Raw genomic sequence first — 16,981 nt, 5'->3', positions numbered from 1 at the left:
ATGAGAAATTGTGTTTACTTTTTTACTTTACTTCATTTCATCTCAAGGCATAAAAGAAAACAGTTTGTACTTAGAATTTATTATGATCCATGTAGCTTTTAGAAAATAAAGATAAGAATAACATCGGAATAACACCGCCAAGAGATGCAGGGGACCCACAAAAAGCACAGCTTGTCGAGTGCGAGTCCCCTGAACATAAACAACAAAGAAGATACAGGAAGACAAGAACGATTATAAAGACAAGATAAGTTTGTGGTAGCACCATGTGAATAAATCTCTTTTGTGAGTATGTGTGGTTCTGAAAAGAACCGGAGGGACTCAACGTTTCGAACAGTATGCTCTGCCCGTCGTCAGGAGAATGAGGGATTCCAATGTTCGAAACGTTGAGTCCCTCCGGTTCTTTTCAGAACCAAACATACTCACACAAGAGATTTATTCACATGGTGCTACCGCAAACTTATCTTGTCTTAGTATCTTTCCACCATGCAAACCTTCAAATCTCAACGATTATAAACAAAAACAGTTGCATAGAATTAGAAAGTAACACTTTCAGATGTTTCGTTCAATTTTCAAAGCTTTTTGTTCATTGACAACCCTTTCTAAAACACTGTAGTTTTATAGTCTTGTCAAAGAAGTATCTTCCCTCCCCAGTTGTTGAACTTTGCACACCAATAAAAACCAAGTCAAAACTCCAGTAGCAACAGTTGAACAAGAAGGGAGACAATTATAAGACAACAGTTGGGGCCAGTCATCTCAGCGCAGTGTTGCATTCAAGGTCATAGCCGCATGAACTACACTGCAGGTGTGGTATGTAGGCAGCAAGCTGGACCTCCCAACCCTTGCTGATTGACCCCGGCTGAGGTCAGGGCACGACAACCCTAGTCGAAGGTCAAAGTTGGGTACACACACTTGTGGGAAAAATGGATCGGGGCCAGGTGCATACTTCAAGTACGTGTAGATTTACCTGTAAATGAATTTAAATTGGTACTTGTAGTTCATGCACAAATGTGCACAGGTTTTGTGCGTGTATGTTCTTACATTTAAATGGGGCGGGGGCACTCTGCAGTTCGATTATACTGCATACTACATGTACATGTTGTACCGGTAATAGGTATCTGTATCAGTCAGCAAAGCATCCCAGGGGAAACATCACACCAACTTAGAGAGAAGACAATGAGAAGAAATTACAGTTTTAGAGGTGGGAGGAAAAGCCCAGAAGATATTCTGGGGAAACCCACGGAATCAGGTACCTAGGGACTGAAAACCCAATCCACGTATTGATCCAGGCGGGATTCGAACCTGGGTCACAGCGGTGGAGGGCGAGGAAAGTTGGAAAACATTATCTTTTGTCTATGGTTAAATACAAATTTATGGGTCTTTTTGGGGGCAAAAAATATTCAACATGACAAATGCTCTTCTATCTCATGGAGATATCGAAATGTAAATGTCGCTAAATCTTTCCCTGTCATAAGTTTGTTTGTAAAAAGAAAAGATTTACCACTTCCAATTTGAAAATTCTTTGGAAGAAATCCTTCTTTACATGAGGGAAAAGATAAATCAGTTAGGCCTTTTTCGAATTTGTTTGGGGGTTAATCAGACTGGGACCTTGAGGGCAGAAAAACATGCAAAATAATATCAGCCAACTTTACTCAATCTTTTAGCCAACAAAATTCTCCAAATTTTTCACAAGGCAAAGACAAGGTCCTCGGTCATTCACCAGCCAAGTTTAATGTCTCAATTCAATTTTTAAAGGAGACTTTTCTTTAACATTTTGCACCTGAGAGTGAAGCCAAGTGATTTTAATTTGAAGCCTAAGACTAGACTGGTAGGCCTACTGGTACATGTCCAACTTTTTGTAAAAAGATTGACCTATCAGTAGTGTGGTGGCATGATTATGAGAGAATGTGTAGAAATAGAGGCAACCAGAAGGTACCAGATGTTTCTTTTGTCACAGTTGATTGATGCAGTACTAAAGGGGTGTTGGACTGGTTGTTTCATGGGGGCCGTATCATAAGTCCGACGCCTCATAGGTCCGACGCCTCATAAGTCCGAAATTTCGGACTTATGAGGCGTCGGACTTATGAGGCATAAAATTTATTTATTCCGCCTCATTGGTCCGACGCCTCATAAGTCCAACGCCTCATAAGTCCGACAACGGAAAAACGAGGCATTTAATTTGTCGGACTTATGAAGCGTCGGAGCTATGAGGCGTCGGAGCTATGAGGCGTCGGACTTATGAGGCGTCGGACCTATGAGGCGTCGGACTTATGAGCCTTTATTTGGTTAGGGGATGCGATTCTGTCGGACCTATGAGGCGTCGGACCTATGAGGCGTCGGACTTATGAGCGGACCCCGTTTCATGTGCCAGTCTATATTTGTGAGTTGCATACTAATATACCAGTATCTTAAGTTTTGTGGTTCTCATACACAGTATTGAGAGTTCCGAACTTTCCGACTAGTGGTTAATGTTTACAAACAAACTTGGAGACTTCAAACCTCATTTCACTCTTTATGGGTGAGAAATTGAACCGACCCAATTGGCTTCACAGCTGGACTTATTGGTAAGGCTTTGGAATGACGTCAATCATCAGCTTATTGGGGTTTCTCATTGTATCTGGATTATATTATCTGTCCACAGCATGGTGTGGAGTCCTGAGGTCACAACCTTATTTGGCTGTTCAATTTGACTCTTTTATGGCTTTTGCAGGTTGAAATGATACAAATAGGACCTTTTAGTGGGTAAATATTTTTTCGCTTCTCTTTTTTCCCCCACGTTTTGTTCTTACAGTACCGGTATAAATACGCAGAGGTTAATTGATGACACTTTCCTACTATACAGGGGTGTGGAATCTCAGCTTTAAGGCTGATTTCAGCTTTTTTTGTTTTGGATTTCAGCTTTTTTCCCCTCAATCGCTGTGTACAAAAGTATAGGAGATTTCCAAAGTTCAGCTGTTTTACACGGTCTTTTTCAGCTGTTTTCAGCTATTTTGTTTATCAGTGGTCACTCATTTCAGCTGTTTTCAGCTATTTTTTATCAGTGGTCACTCACACCCCTATACCAAGTTTCCTAAATATTCATACCGGTAGTTCTTGTATCGGTACCGGTACCTTGCTCCTAATTTTCCTTCATTTTTTTTCTTGAAATTCCTACTTTTTCCTACCTTTTTGCCCCACAACTCTGAAAAATGGAAATCTCATCAATTCTTTTCATAACAGTGCTACACACTGTCATGTTAAAGCAAAATCTGGAAACTGACATTTAAGTGGAGTCAAGTCCTAACTGTTTACTCAGGTTTATATCCTGAAGTGTGACCGGGTTAGTTATGACTTGTCTTTAAAAAAACCCACTTACATGTAAATACAAGTTTTGTATGTGCACGCACATTTGTTTTTGGTGTAAATCAAGGATTTTCTTTTGTTCCTCTTCCCTTTTCCTGTGTTTGTACATTGTACTTTAACTTTTTTGCAACAGCTCTCATTGGTTTTGTACAGGAGTCCTCAATTCGGTTTCTGTCCTCGATTCATCGATGATGTTTCACGTGTGTGTCCTCGATTTACACCATAAGCACGCACATGTATACATATGTATGTATTAATGAGAAAGTATCTTCACTGTGTTTCACTGGTAGACATAACATTCACTTGCAAATCTACCAATTAAGCTCCTTGAATTGTTTGTCTTAGTTGACAGGTGTTAGATTGCGACAATTCTGACACCATGCCGGCATCTGATATGTTTGCGTGAACCGAAGGGGCATCGTTCCATCATCCCGCTGTATCATTGGCAAATTTGGAGTTGGCTAAATACTGCCAATTATTGTATCCCTTACAGGCTGTTGAAAGGGGAGCTTCAGTGTCACGTCTCCGCCCACTAATGACATAAATGACTCTATTTCTTTCCTTTGTTTGTGTCCAAGAAGACGTGACTCCAAGCTTGTCAGAAATACCAAAGACATGAGCAATTGGGAGGGGTACAATTTGGAGGGTGATCATGCATTGAGAAGCAGCTTTTGCTCAGAACACAGACATTCATATCAGTGCACTTAGAGAAACGGAGAAGACTATCACTCGGTGGATTTCTTGAAGTCGGTCGGGCACAGGATTTTGATTCTTATCCACCTTTAAACAAAGTCTTGCTTCGGGCCATGAGGTACTTGATCGTCTGGGACTGTTTGCAGAATTTTGACAAGAGGGTCCCTTCAACAAGATTTGTTTTCTAAGTTTGCAGCCTAAGATTTGGACTGGGAGCAGCTAGGGTGAGCCCAGCACAGAACCTTGGCCCCTCTTGAATGCCAACACTTCAGACTTGAGGAATTTTAAGGCCGGAGTGAGAACTACGTGCTAAATCCATGTGTGATGGAATATATTCTGGCTGGCTGTTGAGTGGTACATGTGTATGTGCACGTATACTTGGCTGTGCCTGTGTTACATGTCCAGTTGAACAGTAGTACATTGTTTGCTGTTACTGTGCTGCTTCGTTATGGAGTCCTGCTGCATGAGAGGGCCGCGCGCTTGGTGCCGGTGCCATCAGAGGAAAAAACGTAGGGGAAATGCCGGCCTGGAGATGAATTCCCACAATGGACGACAGCAAGGTACATGTACCCATAGAGCTACGGTAGGACCCATCTTGGATGGGGCAATCTTGGCAAAAATGTGGAGTGATGAATTTGAAGGAATTTCTTTTTTTAGCAGTGGAGGAGAGATTACTTGGTCAAGAATAACAAACTGGTTGACCTGTGGGTCTTAGGCTTGTTATTCCAAGGTCACGCCAGTGTCTTAGTATGCACCATGCACAGAGTAGAAAACCACTGTGCAACCACATGTTGGTGATGGTTCACTGTACCATTGGGCTTTTTATAGTGCCATTACAGTCTTAAATGTATCGGTACATGTACATGTGTACATACATGTACCGGTATGTGTACAGATTTGAGTACTGTAACCTAGTTGATGCTTTCTTGGGCATATGTGTAGTTGAAGCTGTACTAACTGGATACATTTTGCAGCTGTTAACTCTCCTGTAGTCAGACCATTCAAAACACCTCAAAATCTGGGTGCTGGCAAATTGGAGGGGAAAAAATGCTGGACCTTTTAAAATCCTCCAGAATTTATTGTTACTGCACTACCACACCTTTCAATTCCTTTCGAAAGGTATTGAAATGCAAGTTACTGAATTTGCCAACAGAGTTACTTCACCTTCCGAAACCTTTCGAAAAGTCCCAAAGTTCCAGCACTATTTCACCTTTCAAAACCCTTTTAGTCAGGCAAATTTAAAATGTTTTGAAAGGTCTGATAATTCTCTTTGCCAACTGCACTGGGCATAGCAGCATAGTAGATGTAGCAGTCCAAGTTCAACATGTTTTGTTTCCTAATAAAGTGACCTATAAATGTTTACAAATAAATGGCCTTCAACAGACAACAAAATTATTAACAATCTAGCCTTGCTGAGGCAGATACAGTGTACACATGTACCGGTACATGTGTTTATGTTCAACAGTTCAACAAACATGACAAAGTTAAACAGAGTAAACATGTGGCATTCTGAATGCAAGTTATAGATGATGTTTGGATTCAAATCCATAAACAACTGACTCATTAGGCCAAAAAAAATAATAGTTCTGCTTCCGGTTTCCCTACCTACCCTTTTCTGACAGCCCTTTTGCTTTTCATGTTTGTCCTGCACCAAAATACATGTACCATTGCAAACATGGTGCTTGTTTACATGTACCGGTACGGTACTTACCGGTAGTACATGAACATGTAGTACATCTGCGAATGGTAGAACCCCATTGCAACAAAAAACGTGTATCACTTCCACTCCTGATAACCTTAGTGTGCAGGGAATTGTTGGTTATGTACATACGTGTACGTTAAATACTTCAGTCAAAATAAAAAGTTGTCTCTAGGCTTGATAGGTTTACTTCAGTCAAAATAAAAAATTTGTCTCCTGTCTTGATATGTTTACTTCAGTCAAAATAAAACAGTTATCTCCGGTCTTGAGGGTATGTTTTTGTGTGTAATTGGTCCAACATGTCATGTTATGTCTACTGTCTCACTGTGCAGCCTTTTAACAACTTCCATCTGTGCAGTCATTGTTTAATGATGCACACATACCAAACTGTTCTGACCCCATGTTACATTGTACATTCTAGGGCTCTTGAACATGAAATAATGATCCCTCATGCTTGTAGGCCACTCTTACATACATGTACATGTACATGTCGCTGTACTCTTTTCTTTCGGTGAGCTCATGTACATGTACGTGTATCTGCTCAGATTGCCGCCCGCTGGACATGCCAAGCCCAGCTCCAGCATCACTAGCTCATTGTTTACATTCTGTCAAAATCAAGGCAATTAAGTTTAAACTTGAAGACTTCAAACAAACTTAGGGTTTTTTTTCCAATTTGTTTTTGTATAGTTGCAAAGGTACTGCATACATGTGCATGTAGAAAGAGCAGCGGTATCATACCTGTAGTAATAAAGTTTACTCATGCTTTCAAGTACATACATTGTATATTCCTGCTTTTCCTACTTTTTCCTTGTTTTTTTTTTACCTTGCTCCTACTTTTCATATTTTTTCTTGAGTTCCTACTTTAGACTGTAAAATGAAATCCCATTGATATTAAACAGTGTTACACACTGTCATGTAAATTACATAGTGAAGGGATTGGGCGCTGGAGTACTGCAACTGTACTTCCAAGACTCGGAGCTTACAACTAAATGCAGCACAAGTGCTGTGACTAGTATGAGTGCGGAACATGGCAAAAGTCCCACTTTTATCCTGATTTTTTCCTACTTTTTTTGTCCCACAAAACTGAAACATGAAATCACATTGACTATTATTCATAACAGTGTTACACACTGTCATGTAAATTACACAAAGTGAAGGAATTGGGCGCAGGAGTATCTGTTTCCAAGAGCTTACAAGTAAATGGAGCACAAGTATTGTGAGTAGGGAACATGGCAAAAGTCCTACTTTCATCCTGATTCTTTCCTCCAAAAATTGAGCCTACTGTTCTCTTTTTTTTTCACCCAAGTCTGCTCGAAAGCCTGTAGTCTAAAGTTACAAGTGACTCTGAAGAACCCATTTCTGTGGGCTGTGGAATTTATTGTCCACCCTCCCTGGGGTATTGGTCATATTTGATTTATTCAATTAGCCAAGGGGGATGCATTCAACCTTATCAACACAAATCAAAACACAGCGTCCATCACACACCACACTGTGCGGAAGATCAGGCCCCATCCATTCCTTCACTTCCACAGGCGTGTGTGTGTCTTCCCCAGCAACACTGGTTCCCTTCATCCCCAGCAAAACTGTAGCCCTTCATCCCCAGCAAAACTGGTTGCCATCACAGGCTTCAAGTTCCACTTCCAGCTCAAGAAGCACTAAGATAAACTTAGAGTTCTCTCTCCTCTCTCTCTCTGAGGATTTGGCGGGTCGTCACAATCCAGCTTTCCCATCATACACAGTATGTGTGTACCACCAGTGTGTGTCTATATTTATACATACCAGTATGAGTATACGACCTTCTTACGCACATATGGTTGCCATGGCAACAAAGTTGATGTGATTTGTCTCAAGTGTGCCCTCATGGGTGAGCGCTGGGGCCAAAGAAACTTTTCCTGGCTTTTCAGGACTGGGATCGTCAACCCTGGCTAAACAGCACAGCATGAGGCCCTAACAATCGGAGAGTTTGAAGATTTACAAGTTGGGTGTCATAGTTTTACGGGCTGTGTTGACTGTGTAAGGAGATCTGGGCGCATCATGTTTTTATTGAACAGTGCACAAATGATCGCCATGTGTACTTAGGAACACACGACTTCAAACTGTGTGCTGTGAAATTTACACTTTGTCCACCAGTATGACAGAATAGCTTTTTTAGTTTTATAGATATTTTTAAACCAATTTTTTTTAAAGCTGTTGTGAACTTTTGTTTCGAACTGACAAATTCCTCGTAAGAACAAGTGAAACTTTCTCAGACAAGTTCCTTTGCTGTAGTCTACCGACATGGTTTGTTTCAGCTAACAAAAAAACAAAACAGCAAGAAAAAAAGTCTAAAAGCTTGGTATTTCTTTTAAATTTGACAATTTTTTTGTTAGACTGTTTATATTTTTAGTTGATTTTTCGGTCGTTGAAGTGATCTGATGTTGATCAGTTGTGCCAAAATAAAAACTGTTGGCCTATGCGGCTGTGCCACTTCAGGTGAAAAATACAATTGATATGCCAAACTTCTAGCCAGGTACACTATCCTGAATCGGCAATAAAAGATTTCACACACTCTGCTAAAAAAAAAAAAAAATTGTGGGTCAAACAATATAAAAATTGAACTTTGGAATTGGTCAAGATCAATCCAAAGTTTTTTTTTCCCCTTTCAACAATTCTTGTTGATACCTTACAGCTCTTCAGGCCACAGTGGCTCAGTGTGTACACAAACCATTAATCTCGTTTGTGGTTGATTGTGGAACTTCTGGTGCTAAAATCAACAGGAGTCAAGTGATCCTAGGCACAGCATTGTTGGAGGCATTTGGCTACCTGTATTGTGTGGTCTTGACGGCATTGTTGGTTCTGTGAATAGTGGTTAACAGTTAACTTGTAATGGAATCAATGAGCCATGTGATTGTGTTTGATTGCTTCCTGTGTGCATCCAGTCATTGTTGAGGTCTTGAATCTTAACCACAAAGTTGTTGTTTTTTAAGTGGAGGCCTACTGTTTCTTTTACACTGCATGCTACATTTGTTTTCTTTTCTTATGTGGAAAAAAATCGACCTAGCTTTTCCAATTAATCCATTAGCAACTGTACTAGATGTACATTGTATTACATTAGTGCTTATTCACTAATGAACCATAAAACCATTAGCCCTTTTCACACTTGAACCTCTCAACCCCGGTTGAACTTGACCCTGGGCGAACCCAGTGCTGTCCGGGTTGAGTTTTTTTAATATTCAACCTCGCGTTCAACCCTGCATCATTTCACACTTGTTTGTGTGCAAACCGAGCTTATTCCACTCGGTTACTTCTGTTTTGAACCCTGGCGAGAGTTTCAATCCGGGTTGGAATCTCAACCCTGGTCTGGAGCAGGGTTGAGTTCAACCCCGGGCAAAATCAATCTCAGGGTTGACACAGGGTTGGCGCAGGGTCGAACGTTTTCAAGTGTGAAACTGCCGCATGTTTTCCACCCTGCGTCAACTCCACGTCAACCCCAAGATTTGTCTAGTGTGAAAAGGCCTATAGTGTTCCATGGCATGCAGTATAAAGACATCTAGTGCAAATTATTCCTTTTTTTGTTGTGGTTGGTCTTCAACTTTAAAAAAAAAAACACAAAGAAACTGACAGGTTGTCAAGTAGTATCTTCTCTCACTGTCCCCTCAAGGACTGTTTCCTACCTAGGTTTGCAGCATCACCAATGTTGCAAGAATTGCGACCCATGGAAATGATCCTTGGCCACATTGCATGTGGAGGAATGCATGGCATTTTACTTTCTGGGTGCAGGCCATTAAATAGGCTCAAAATTGCCTGCGCTGTCCAATCACGATTTGCATGCCCTCAATTTTTGCGCTGTTAGAGCATTTTGTGGGCCATGAACTTGAGGGTACCTGTATGTTAATAAAAAAGAGGGGTGTAAGCCACGAAGCCATACTGGTATTTCTGTGAAATTCAGATGAAATTGGGCCCTAAAATTGTTTGAGGACTACTTTTATGGGTGAATCTTAGACCTTAGAGAGTTGTGAGCATTTTTCATAATTTTTGGAAGTAGGCATGGTTATCACTGAGGTCTATGGCAGTTTATTTACTGGTCTGCAACCATCTACTGGTAGAGCCCTCAGAACAAAGACACTGATAAATAGGAAGAGCGCCATCATACAACTTGAAAGCTCTGTCCACGAGAGCAACGATGGTATTCCAGTGGTCGTGTGTTAAAAAAGTCTGCTTCAGTCAAATTACTATCTTCAACAGTTGAAATTGTTTTCAGTTTATTAAGACATATTTTGTCTGAAGAGCTTTGACCCACGTCTGACCCTAATTCTAAGGCCCGGCCATGATGTTAACAAGCAACCTTTAGACATTGACGTTAGTCGTAAATCATCCAGAAATAAATTTCAAACAAGTTTCACAGTGTGACAAGTTTATCGTTCGGGATCCTTGATCCCCACAAACTGTTTCTGAGTTTCAAGTACCAAGTCCAGCCTTATCACAAACAAAACATTCAAAAAAAGAAAACACTGGTACCCTTGTCAATATCTCCAGTATCATGCCATAAATCAGGGGTGAGTTACCAGCCTTGACCCTGCTCAAGAGCAGCCAATATGGCTGCAGGGTGGTACCCATGACCCTTAGATGCCAGCACCTGTGCCACTAACACAGCAGAACCTTGGGTTTCAGTCCATCGGGGGCCATGGTGATCACATAATTTTTATTCCTGTTTGCTTTACTAGTAGTAGTACATATACATATGTTTCCCTTGGATGTGCAGGTCTTGGTATTATCGCTTTCAATTTTAAACAAAATACTTTTATCTTGAGGTTAGAGTGCACATGTAAACAAAATGTAAAAGAAATCAAACAGGTTTTGAACAATGTTGTAAAAGTTTCTATTTTGGAGAGGGTGGAAGGGATCGGATCGGGGTTGATCTCAACAAAATCTAGAAAGCACTCAGAGAGCGCAAACCTCTGCCAAGTCTAAACAATTCCCAGCCATATTGTCAGTACAGCTGAAAGAAATACTCGCATGAATGGTGAAGAATCCTAAAATAACACCCGGGATCCAGACCTGAAGTTTATAACTGACTGGATTTTACCTGAAATACATGATAATGCATACACATCGTTGAATGGCCTGATGTTATGGTCCTGAAAGGATCTTTTCCAAAGGCATTTAAGATCACGTAAGAGCGTTTTGGCTGCTTTACAACATGTAAAATACATTCACGTTTTCAATTCTCTGCCCATTTCCCCCCATTAGGCACTTCAGCAGGCCCGGTTACCAGCACCCCAGTCAGGCCGACCCTATCCCTCAACAACAGCGCCCAGACCCCCGGCTCCACCAACAGCCTCAGCATGGAGCAGGCCGTAGCCATCCACAGCTCCCCAGCCACACCCCTGGCCCCCTCCGCCCCTTCCCCTCACCCCTTCAAGGTGGTCGTGGCCATCGACTTTGGCACCACCTTCAGCGGCTACGCCTACAGCTATCGACGGGACCCGGACGACGTGCAGATCATGCGCAAGTGGGAAGGCGGGGACCCCGGCGTGACCAACATGAAGACCCCGACCACGCTGCTGCTGCATCCTGGCGGAGAGTTCCACTCCTTCGGCTTCACGGCCAGGGATTTCTACCACGACATGGATCACAGCGAAGCCCTGCGCTGGCTGTACTTTGACAAGTTCAAGTTGGCTCTTCACAAGGATCCTGTAAGTCACTCTTGATACTTTGTAGTAAGCCGTAGAGTTGTGATTGAGTTATCACAGGGCCTCATGAGTCGATCACGAGGCGTCTGGTTTCAGATTAAGTGACACGCTTTATTCATATGAATGGTAACAAAGTTATTCCTTTCAGGGCTATTTTTGCAGAGATGCCACTTTTCAGGTTTTAACCTGAATTCAGGTTTTTTTTCAAAAAATGTGACAAATTAAAAGTGCTGGATTTGGTCTGAAACATCCAGAAAACACATTCTTGAAAGGGGGTAAGGGTAGTTTCAGGTTTTTTAGTAGTGTTTCAGGCTTTTTATTGATACTGGTGGCATCTCTGTATTTGGCTTGTGTTTTGATTTTTGATTGGCTTGTCATTGACTTGTGATTGACTTGAATACAGCTCTGCAAATTGTGTACACAATTCCAGATTCAAATGGGACACATATTGTGGGACCTTTACCGTACCTTTCACGGAGTATAAGTTTAAAGGTAATTAATACAACATTTGCTTTTGCTGTAATTTTCAGGAAATGGATGGATTTGGGGGTTAAATTTTATAGCAAATGTTGTTACACTGACCTGTTTACAGTTTTGTATTCTTACATGCTGGAAAAAAACAAGAAAAAATGCTGTTCTTGTAGTCTGGTTCCCTGATCCTACTTCAGACGAAACAGAGCAATTTATAGACGTCAGGGAATTATCAGGGAAGGGAACCAGAGTAGCTGGCTTGCACCCTTTCACCGATGTGTAATCGATTGCAAACAAAATGTGGACTGACTAAATTTTGTAAATTGGGGGCAGTATTTGAAAAAGTCAGTTTTGTTCCAACGATGGTCGGCCAATCATAATTGGAAAATTGATACAAAAATTCCAGGAGAAACTGACAGCACACCAGGTGCCATGATTTCACAGGATGCTTGAGACTATTATTCACTTACAGACTAGTCAAGTAAGGTACTGTATTTCATAATAATTTGGTACTTTTGTATTTTGATGTTTGCAAATGTTGTATTACCTTTAAAGATCTGGCACCGGTATTTCAACAACAAATTGGACAAATATAAAAACCATCTTCTGATGTCTGATCGTGACATGTAGTTTGCACACCATTTTGAAAATCTCTTTCAACACCAGTTGATCTTAATTCAGCGTAATATCTGTGTTGCTAAAACGGTGTTAATATTTGCACCAAACTGGGTAAAAAAAATTCAGAAAAGCAGTTGAAGTGGGCAATGTCACATTCTACACCTGTGTGTCCCACAAAAATATTCTCGTAGATTTTTCTTTAGCACTACTTAAACTCTGCCGCAATCAATCACAGAACAATCATCTGATTCAGAGAGATACCAAAGTTCACCGAAGGTGCCAAAAACGTAGCACCCTCTCGCCTGTTTACATATTTCTGGTCCAACTCCAGACATTTCTGAAATTCTTTGGTCAGGAAACCGAATTGCAAAAGAACAAACCTATCAAGATTTGCTATCTGCAAAGTTTGGTTTCGACAGGAAATGACACTGCCCGATATCTCAGAAAAATTGTTTGCTTTGTAATATTTCTTTCTGAAGTCATTTATTGGTTAGACTATTAGGAATTCCAGAGTCAAAACACTGCTGACAGTTTGTTTATTGTTCATTCTGAAATTGAAAACAAATTTCTGCAGGTTTGGAAATCAGAGTTGGTTTAATTTATTATTTTTATTGAAAATAATTTTTCTGGAGACAAAATACATGTAGCCCCTCTCCACCGCCCTACTTTCTGAACTGCATGGAAATACATACATGTACTTGTGATTGAAAGTTGAGCCAAGGTAAAAATTCAGGATTCTATTATTCAGATGTGAGTTGGGTTGGCGCAGTGGTTTTTTCCTCACCTTCCACCCCTATGGCTCGGGCTTCAGGTTCGATTCCTGCCCGGACAGAGGTCATTTCCAAAGATGCGTCTAATGACACATTTTTGGGAAATTTCCGTTAGTAGTTCGTTTTTAATTCGGCGAAGCCTTGAATGGGTGCGCGCAAGTGTTGACACCATGCACACGCGCGCGCGGTTGCTATAATTCGTCGGTTCAGTGCGTGACATCACGTAGAGCTGCAATCGGCTAAATGAGAATGTGTCCCGGATGCTGATTTCGGGCGCAATTCAGAACATGATTTTTGAATTGAAATTGAGATCCTAGAATATTGTTTCTCTGAATAAACAGCATTCACAGAGCTAAAACCTCATCAGCGTTAATTGTTAAGCACCCTTCTTTAGATTTTGAGCACTCTTGTTGTTTTAAACGAAAAAAAAATGCACAAAATGACAAATGGTATGTTCTACCTTTAATGAGTCATTATGACTATGAGTCCCCATAAATATTCTTACTGAGACTTTTCAGGTCCAGCTGTACTACACAAGCCTTGTCGTGCTATCCTACCAGTACAGTATGTGCAATACTTCAACCTGGCATTCTTGTAACTGGAAATCAAATGTTTCCCACTTTTTTTTAAAAAGAGGACTGACCATGGTGATCCAGTGACAGCTGTTAACCACACAGGTGGTTAGTAGCTCAAGCTCTAACACAGCCCTTGCAGGTGATTTTTCCCCCCTCTTTCTGGACTCTGTCCAGGGCCAGGGACTTTGACGCAATTAACCCTTGAATTAGGGGTAGGCAGTGAATTCCACACATACCAGGGTTTTCCCCTAGAGTAGCTTGCCTGAAAGCAGCTTGGCACAGTTGATGGAGTGCCATATCTTGGGGTTATGGCAGAACTCAGAAAGGACCCTTTTAAAACAAAAAGCTGTTCCTTGAATGCAGGATGCACACATGTGCACGTAGGCACTGCTGAACCTTAACAAGAAATCTTGACCTACATGTAAAGTATCCCCTTCGCTAATAAAATAGCATTATAGTATTAGTAGCCCTTAAGATTAGCCATCTGATAAATTTCTTTGGGGGGGGGGGGGGGCTTACATGTATTGATGAAAACCTTGATCTTACATACATGTACTGTACTGTACACGTACGTGTACATGTATGCCTTTCAAAGGGCAGTCTCCTCATCATACATGTAATTGACAAACAGACTAGTTGACTATAGAGTAACTGAGCGGACAAATTTAAGCAAGTATGCCTGTCTCGTACTCTCGATCTCCTACATGTACATGTGTACTTGGGGAACAATTGGTAAAACAAGTGACAAGCTGTAACCTACCCCACCCCAAGGGCCTCCCTATTCCCACTTGAGAATAAATATCCCCAAAATAACCCACAAGGTTCTCTAAGCACCCAAAAGTGTATCCCAAATTTCATTAATAAATACCCAATTAAAGCTATAGTCCATCATTTGCAGCCATCCGAAAAGTAACTGGCGTAATTACTGTTGAAAAACAAACTTGGTTGAAAGATAGTAAGGGAACTAAACTCCCTGTGAAATTATTCTTTCTGGGAAGCTGTCATTTTGAAGTAATCAACGAAAGAAGGCATTTCCAACGGTGATTCTTAAGAAGCACCGTAGGAAAATTTAAATTAGTAGTTCGTTTTGTTATTCAGCGCAGCGCGCACAAGTTTTGGAACGACGCACACGCGCGCGCGGTTGTTATAATTCGTCGGATCAGTGCGCGACGCCGCGTATAGCTGCAATTCAAAACAATTCAAAACAGGATTCAGTAACTTTTGATTTGAAATTGAGATCTTAGAATGCTGCTTTTCTCGGAATGTACAGCTGAAGCTTAGCTGAAACTTCATCAGGTTAGTTGCTCAGTATCCTTCATCAGATTTTGAACACTTTTGTTGCTTCAAACGAACAAAATGCACTAATTACAAATGATGGACTATAGCTTTAAGGACAATATCTTTAACCAACCAACCAGATCCATGAAAAATGGGGGAAAAACGGTGGAAATAGGAAACCAGTTTTGAAGTCAAGGACATACATACATGTAAGTGTATAGTTTCCATGCTCCACAAGTATGAATACCATGAGTAGGACTACATGTATTTTTACTTGCCATGAATATATTATACAAAGGGTATGAGTATGAGTAAAGGTATTTTTTTCTTGTGATTACAAACTTGTATGAGTACATTTTCATGAGTACAAGTTTGAGTACTACAACACGGAGTGGACCAATGCAGTGTCAATTCCCTAAACCTCTGTTAATACCCGGTACATGTAATACTCGATCCTTTAACCAGTTAACCACTGGATTAATTTTCACTCGACCTCAAGCCAGGCGGGTTGAAGCCATCACCTTTGGGCAGCACACTCATATTACCGGCCTCACTCGCTGCGAGCGGGTCGCTGACAGATATTTCCGGCCTTGCTCCCTGCGTGTTTATCCGTCATCCGTTCCGAATACCACAAAACCTTTACGTGTATACACGTCATCCGGCGCGAAGTTAAGATTCAAGCACTGGAGATTTTCCAAAAATAAAAAAAAAGATGGTGTTTTGCTCAACGTTCAGCATAGAACTTAAAAGGAGGTCTCAGAAAGACTAGATTTACAGAAACCGTCCACAAATTTCAAGACCAATCCTGTTTCTTGTGACTCTCACCTCACACATCATAATTAAGACATTAAAAGTCAGGTTTGTCCAATTGCCTGCCAAGTATCCGATCCATAACACATAAATCTCCCACTCCCCCCCCCCTCTTTCCATTCATGACCTTTGACCCTCATCCAGGGCAGGCAAAAGGTCAAGAGGTCAGGGTGCTCCTTTGATCCCAAACCTTTATGCCCCTTGTCTTGACTCCACTCCTGCTAATAAAATATGAGTGGAATGCCCAATGGAATGCCATGAGAATAACACTGGAAGTCCCAGAGCAGGTGGTCCCATGCTGATAAAGGGGTAGTGTGGCAAGTGTCAAGAATTATTAAATTTGACCAGCGTCACACCTCTGCTTGATAAACTACCGGTACTGGGTACCCTCTGCTGAAAGACTAGCGGAGGTCATTATTATGCAGAGAATTTGCCTGGTTTTATGGATCTTGGAAATGAAAAAAGCATTTCTGTGAGAGATATGAGACAGCTTACAGGGAGAATTTGCCTGGTTTTAATGGATCTTGGAAATGAAAATAGCATTTCTGTGAGAGATATGAGACAGCTTACAGGGAATTTGACTGGTTTTATGGATCTTGGAAATGAAAATAGCATTTCTGTGAGAGATATGAGACAGCTTACAGGGAGAATTTGCCTGGTTTTAATGGATCTTGGAAATGAAAATAGCATTTCTGTGAGAGATATGAGACAGCTTACAGGGAATTTGACTGGTTTTATGGATCTTGGAAATGAAAATAGCATTTCTGTGAGAGATATGAGACAGCTTACAGGGAGAATTTGCCTGGTTTTAATGGATCTTGGAAATGAAAATAGCATTTCTGTGAGAGATATGAGACAGCTTACAGGGAATTTGACTGGTTTTATGGATCTTGGAAATGAAAATAGCATTTCTGTGAGAGATATGAGACAGCTGACAGGGATGGTTATTCTTTGTCAATTTCAGAAATAACACAACTTTTTAAAAAATATTCAGACAGTTTGTAGAAATTTGAGGCTTTGCACAGAGTGGAGCATATAACTTGGAGAGGTTTGCAG

General features: G+C 41.0%; 1 protein-coding gene across 1 annotated transcript in view; it reads left to right on the top strand.

Annotated features, from left to right (window-relative positions):
* The window catches only part of LOC119739788, a 63,610-nt gene that overhangs the window by 27,061 nt on the left and 19,568 nt on the right, over positions 1 to 16,981 (top strand). Inside the window, exon 4 of the mRNA XM_038214862.1 lies at positions 10,961 to 11,406. Coding sequence (XP_038070790.1) covers positions 10,961 to 11,406 — 446 coding nt within the window. The remainder of the gene's footprint in view (positions 1 to 10,960; positions 11,407 to 16,981) is intronic.

Source organism: Patiria miniata, unplaced genomic scaffold (genome assembly GCF_015706575.1).
Source record: "Patiria miniata isolate m_02_andy unplaced genomic scaffold, ASM1570657v1 HiC_scaffold_4, whole genome shotgun sequence".
Classification (NCBI taxonomy): domain Eukaryota; kingdom Metazoa; phylum Echinodermata; class Asteroidea; order Valvatida; family Asterinidae; genus Patiria; species Patiria miniata.
The sequence above is the reverse complement of the archived record's forward strand: the minus strand, read 5'-3'. Positions and strand labels throughout refer to the sequence as shown.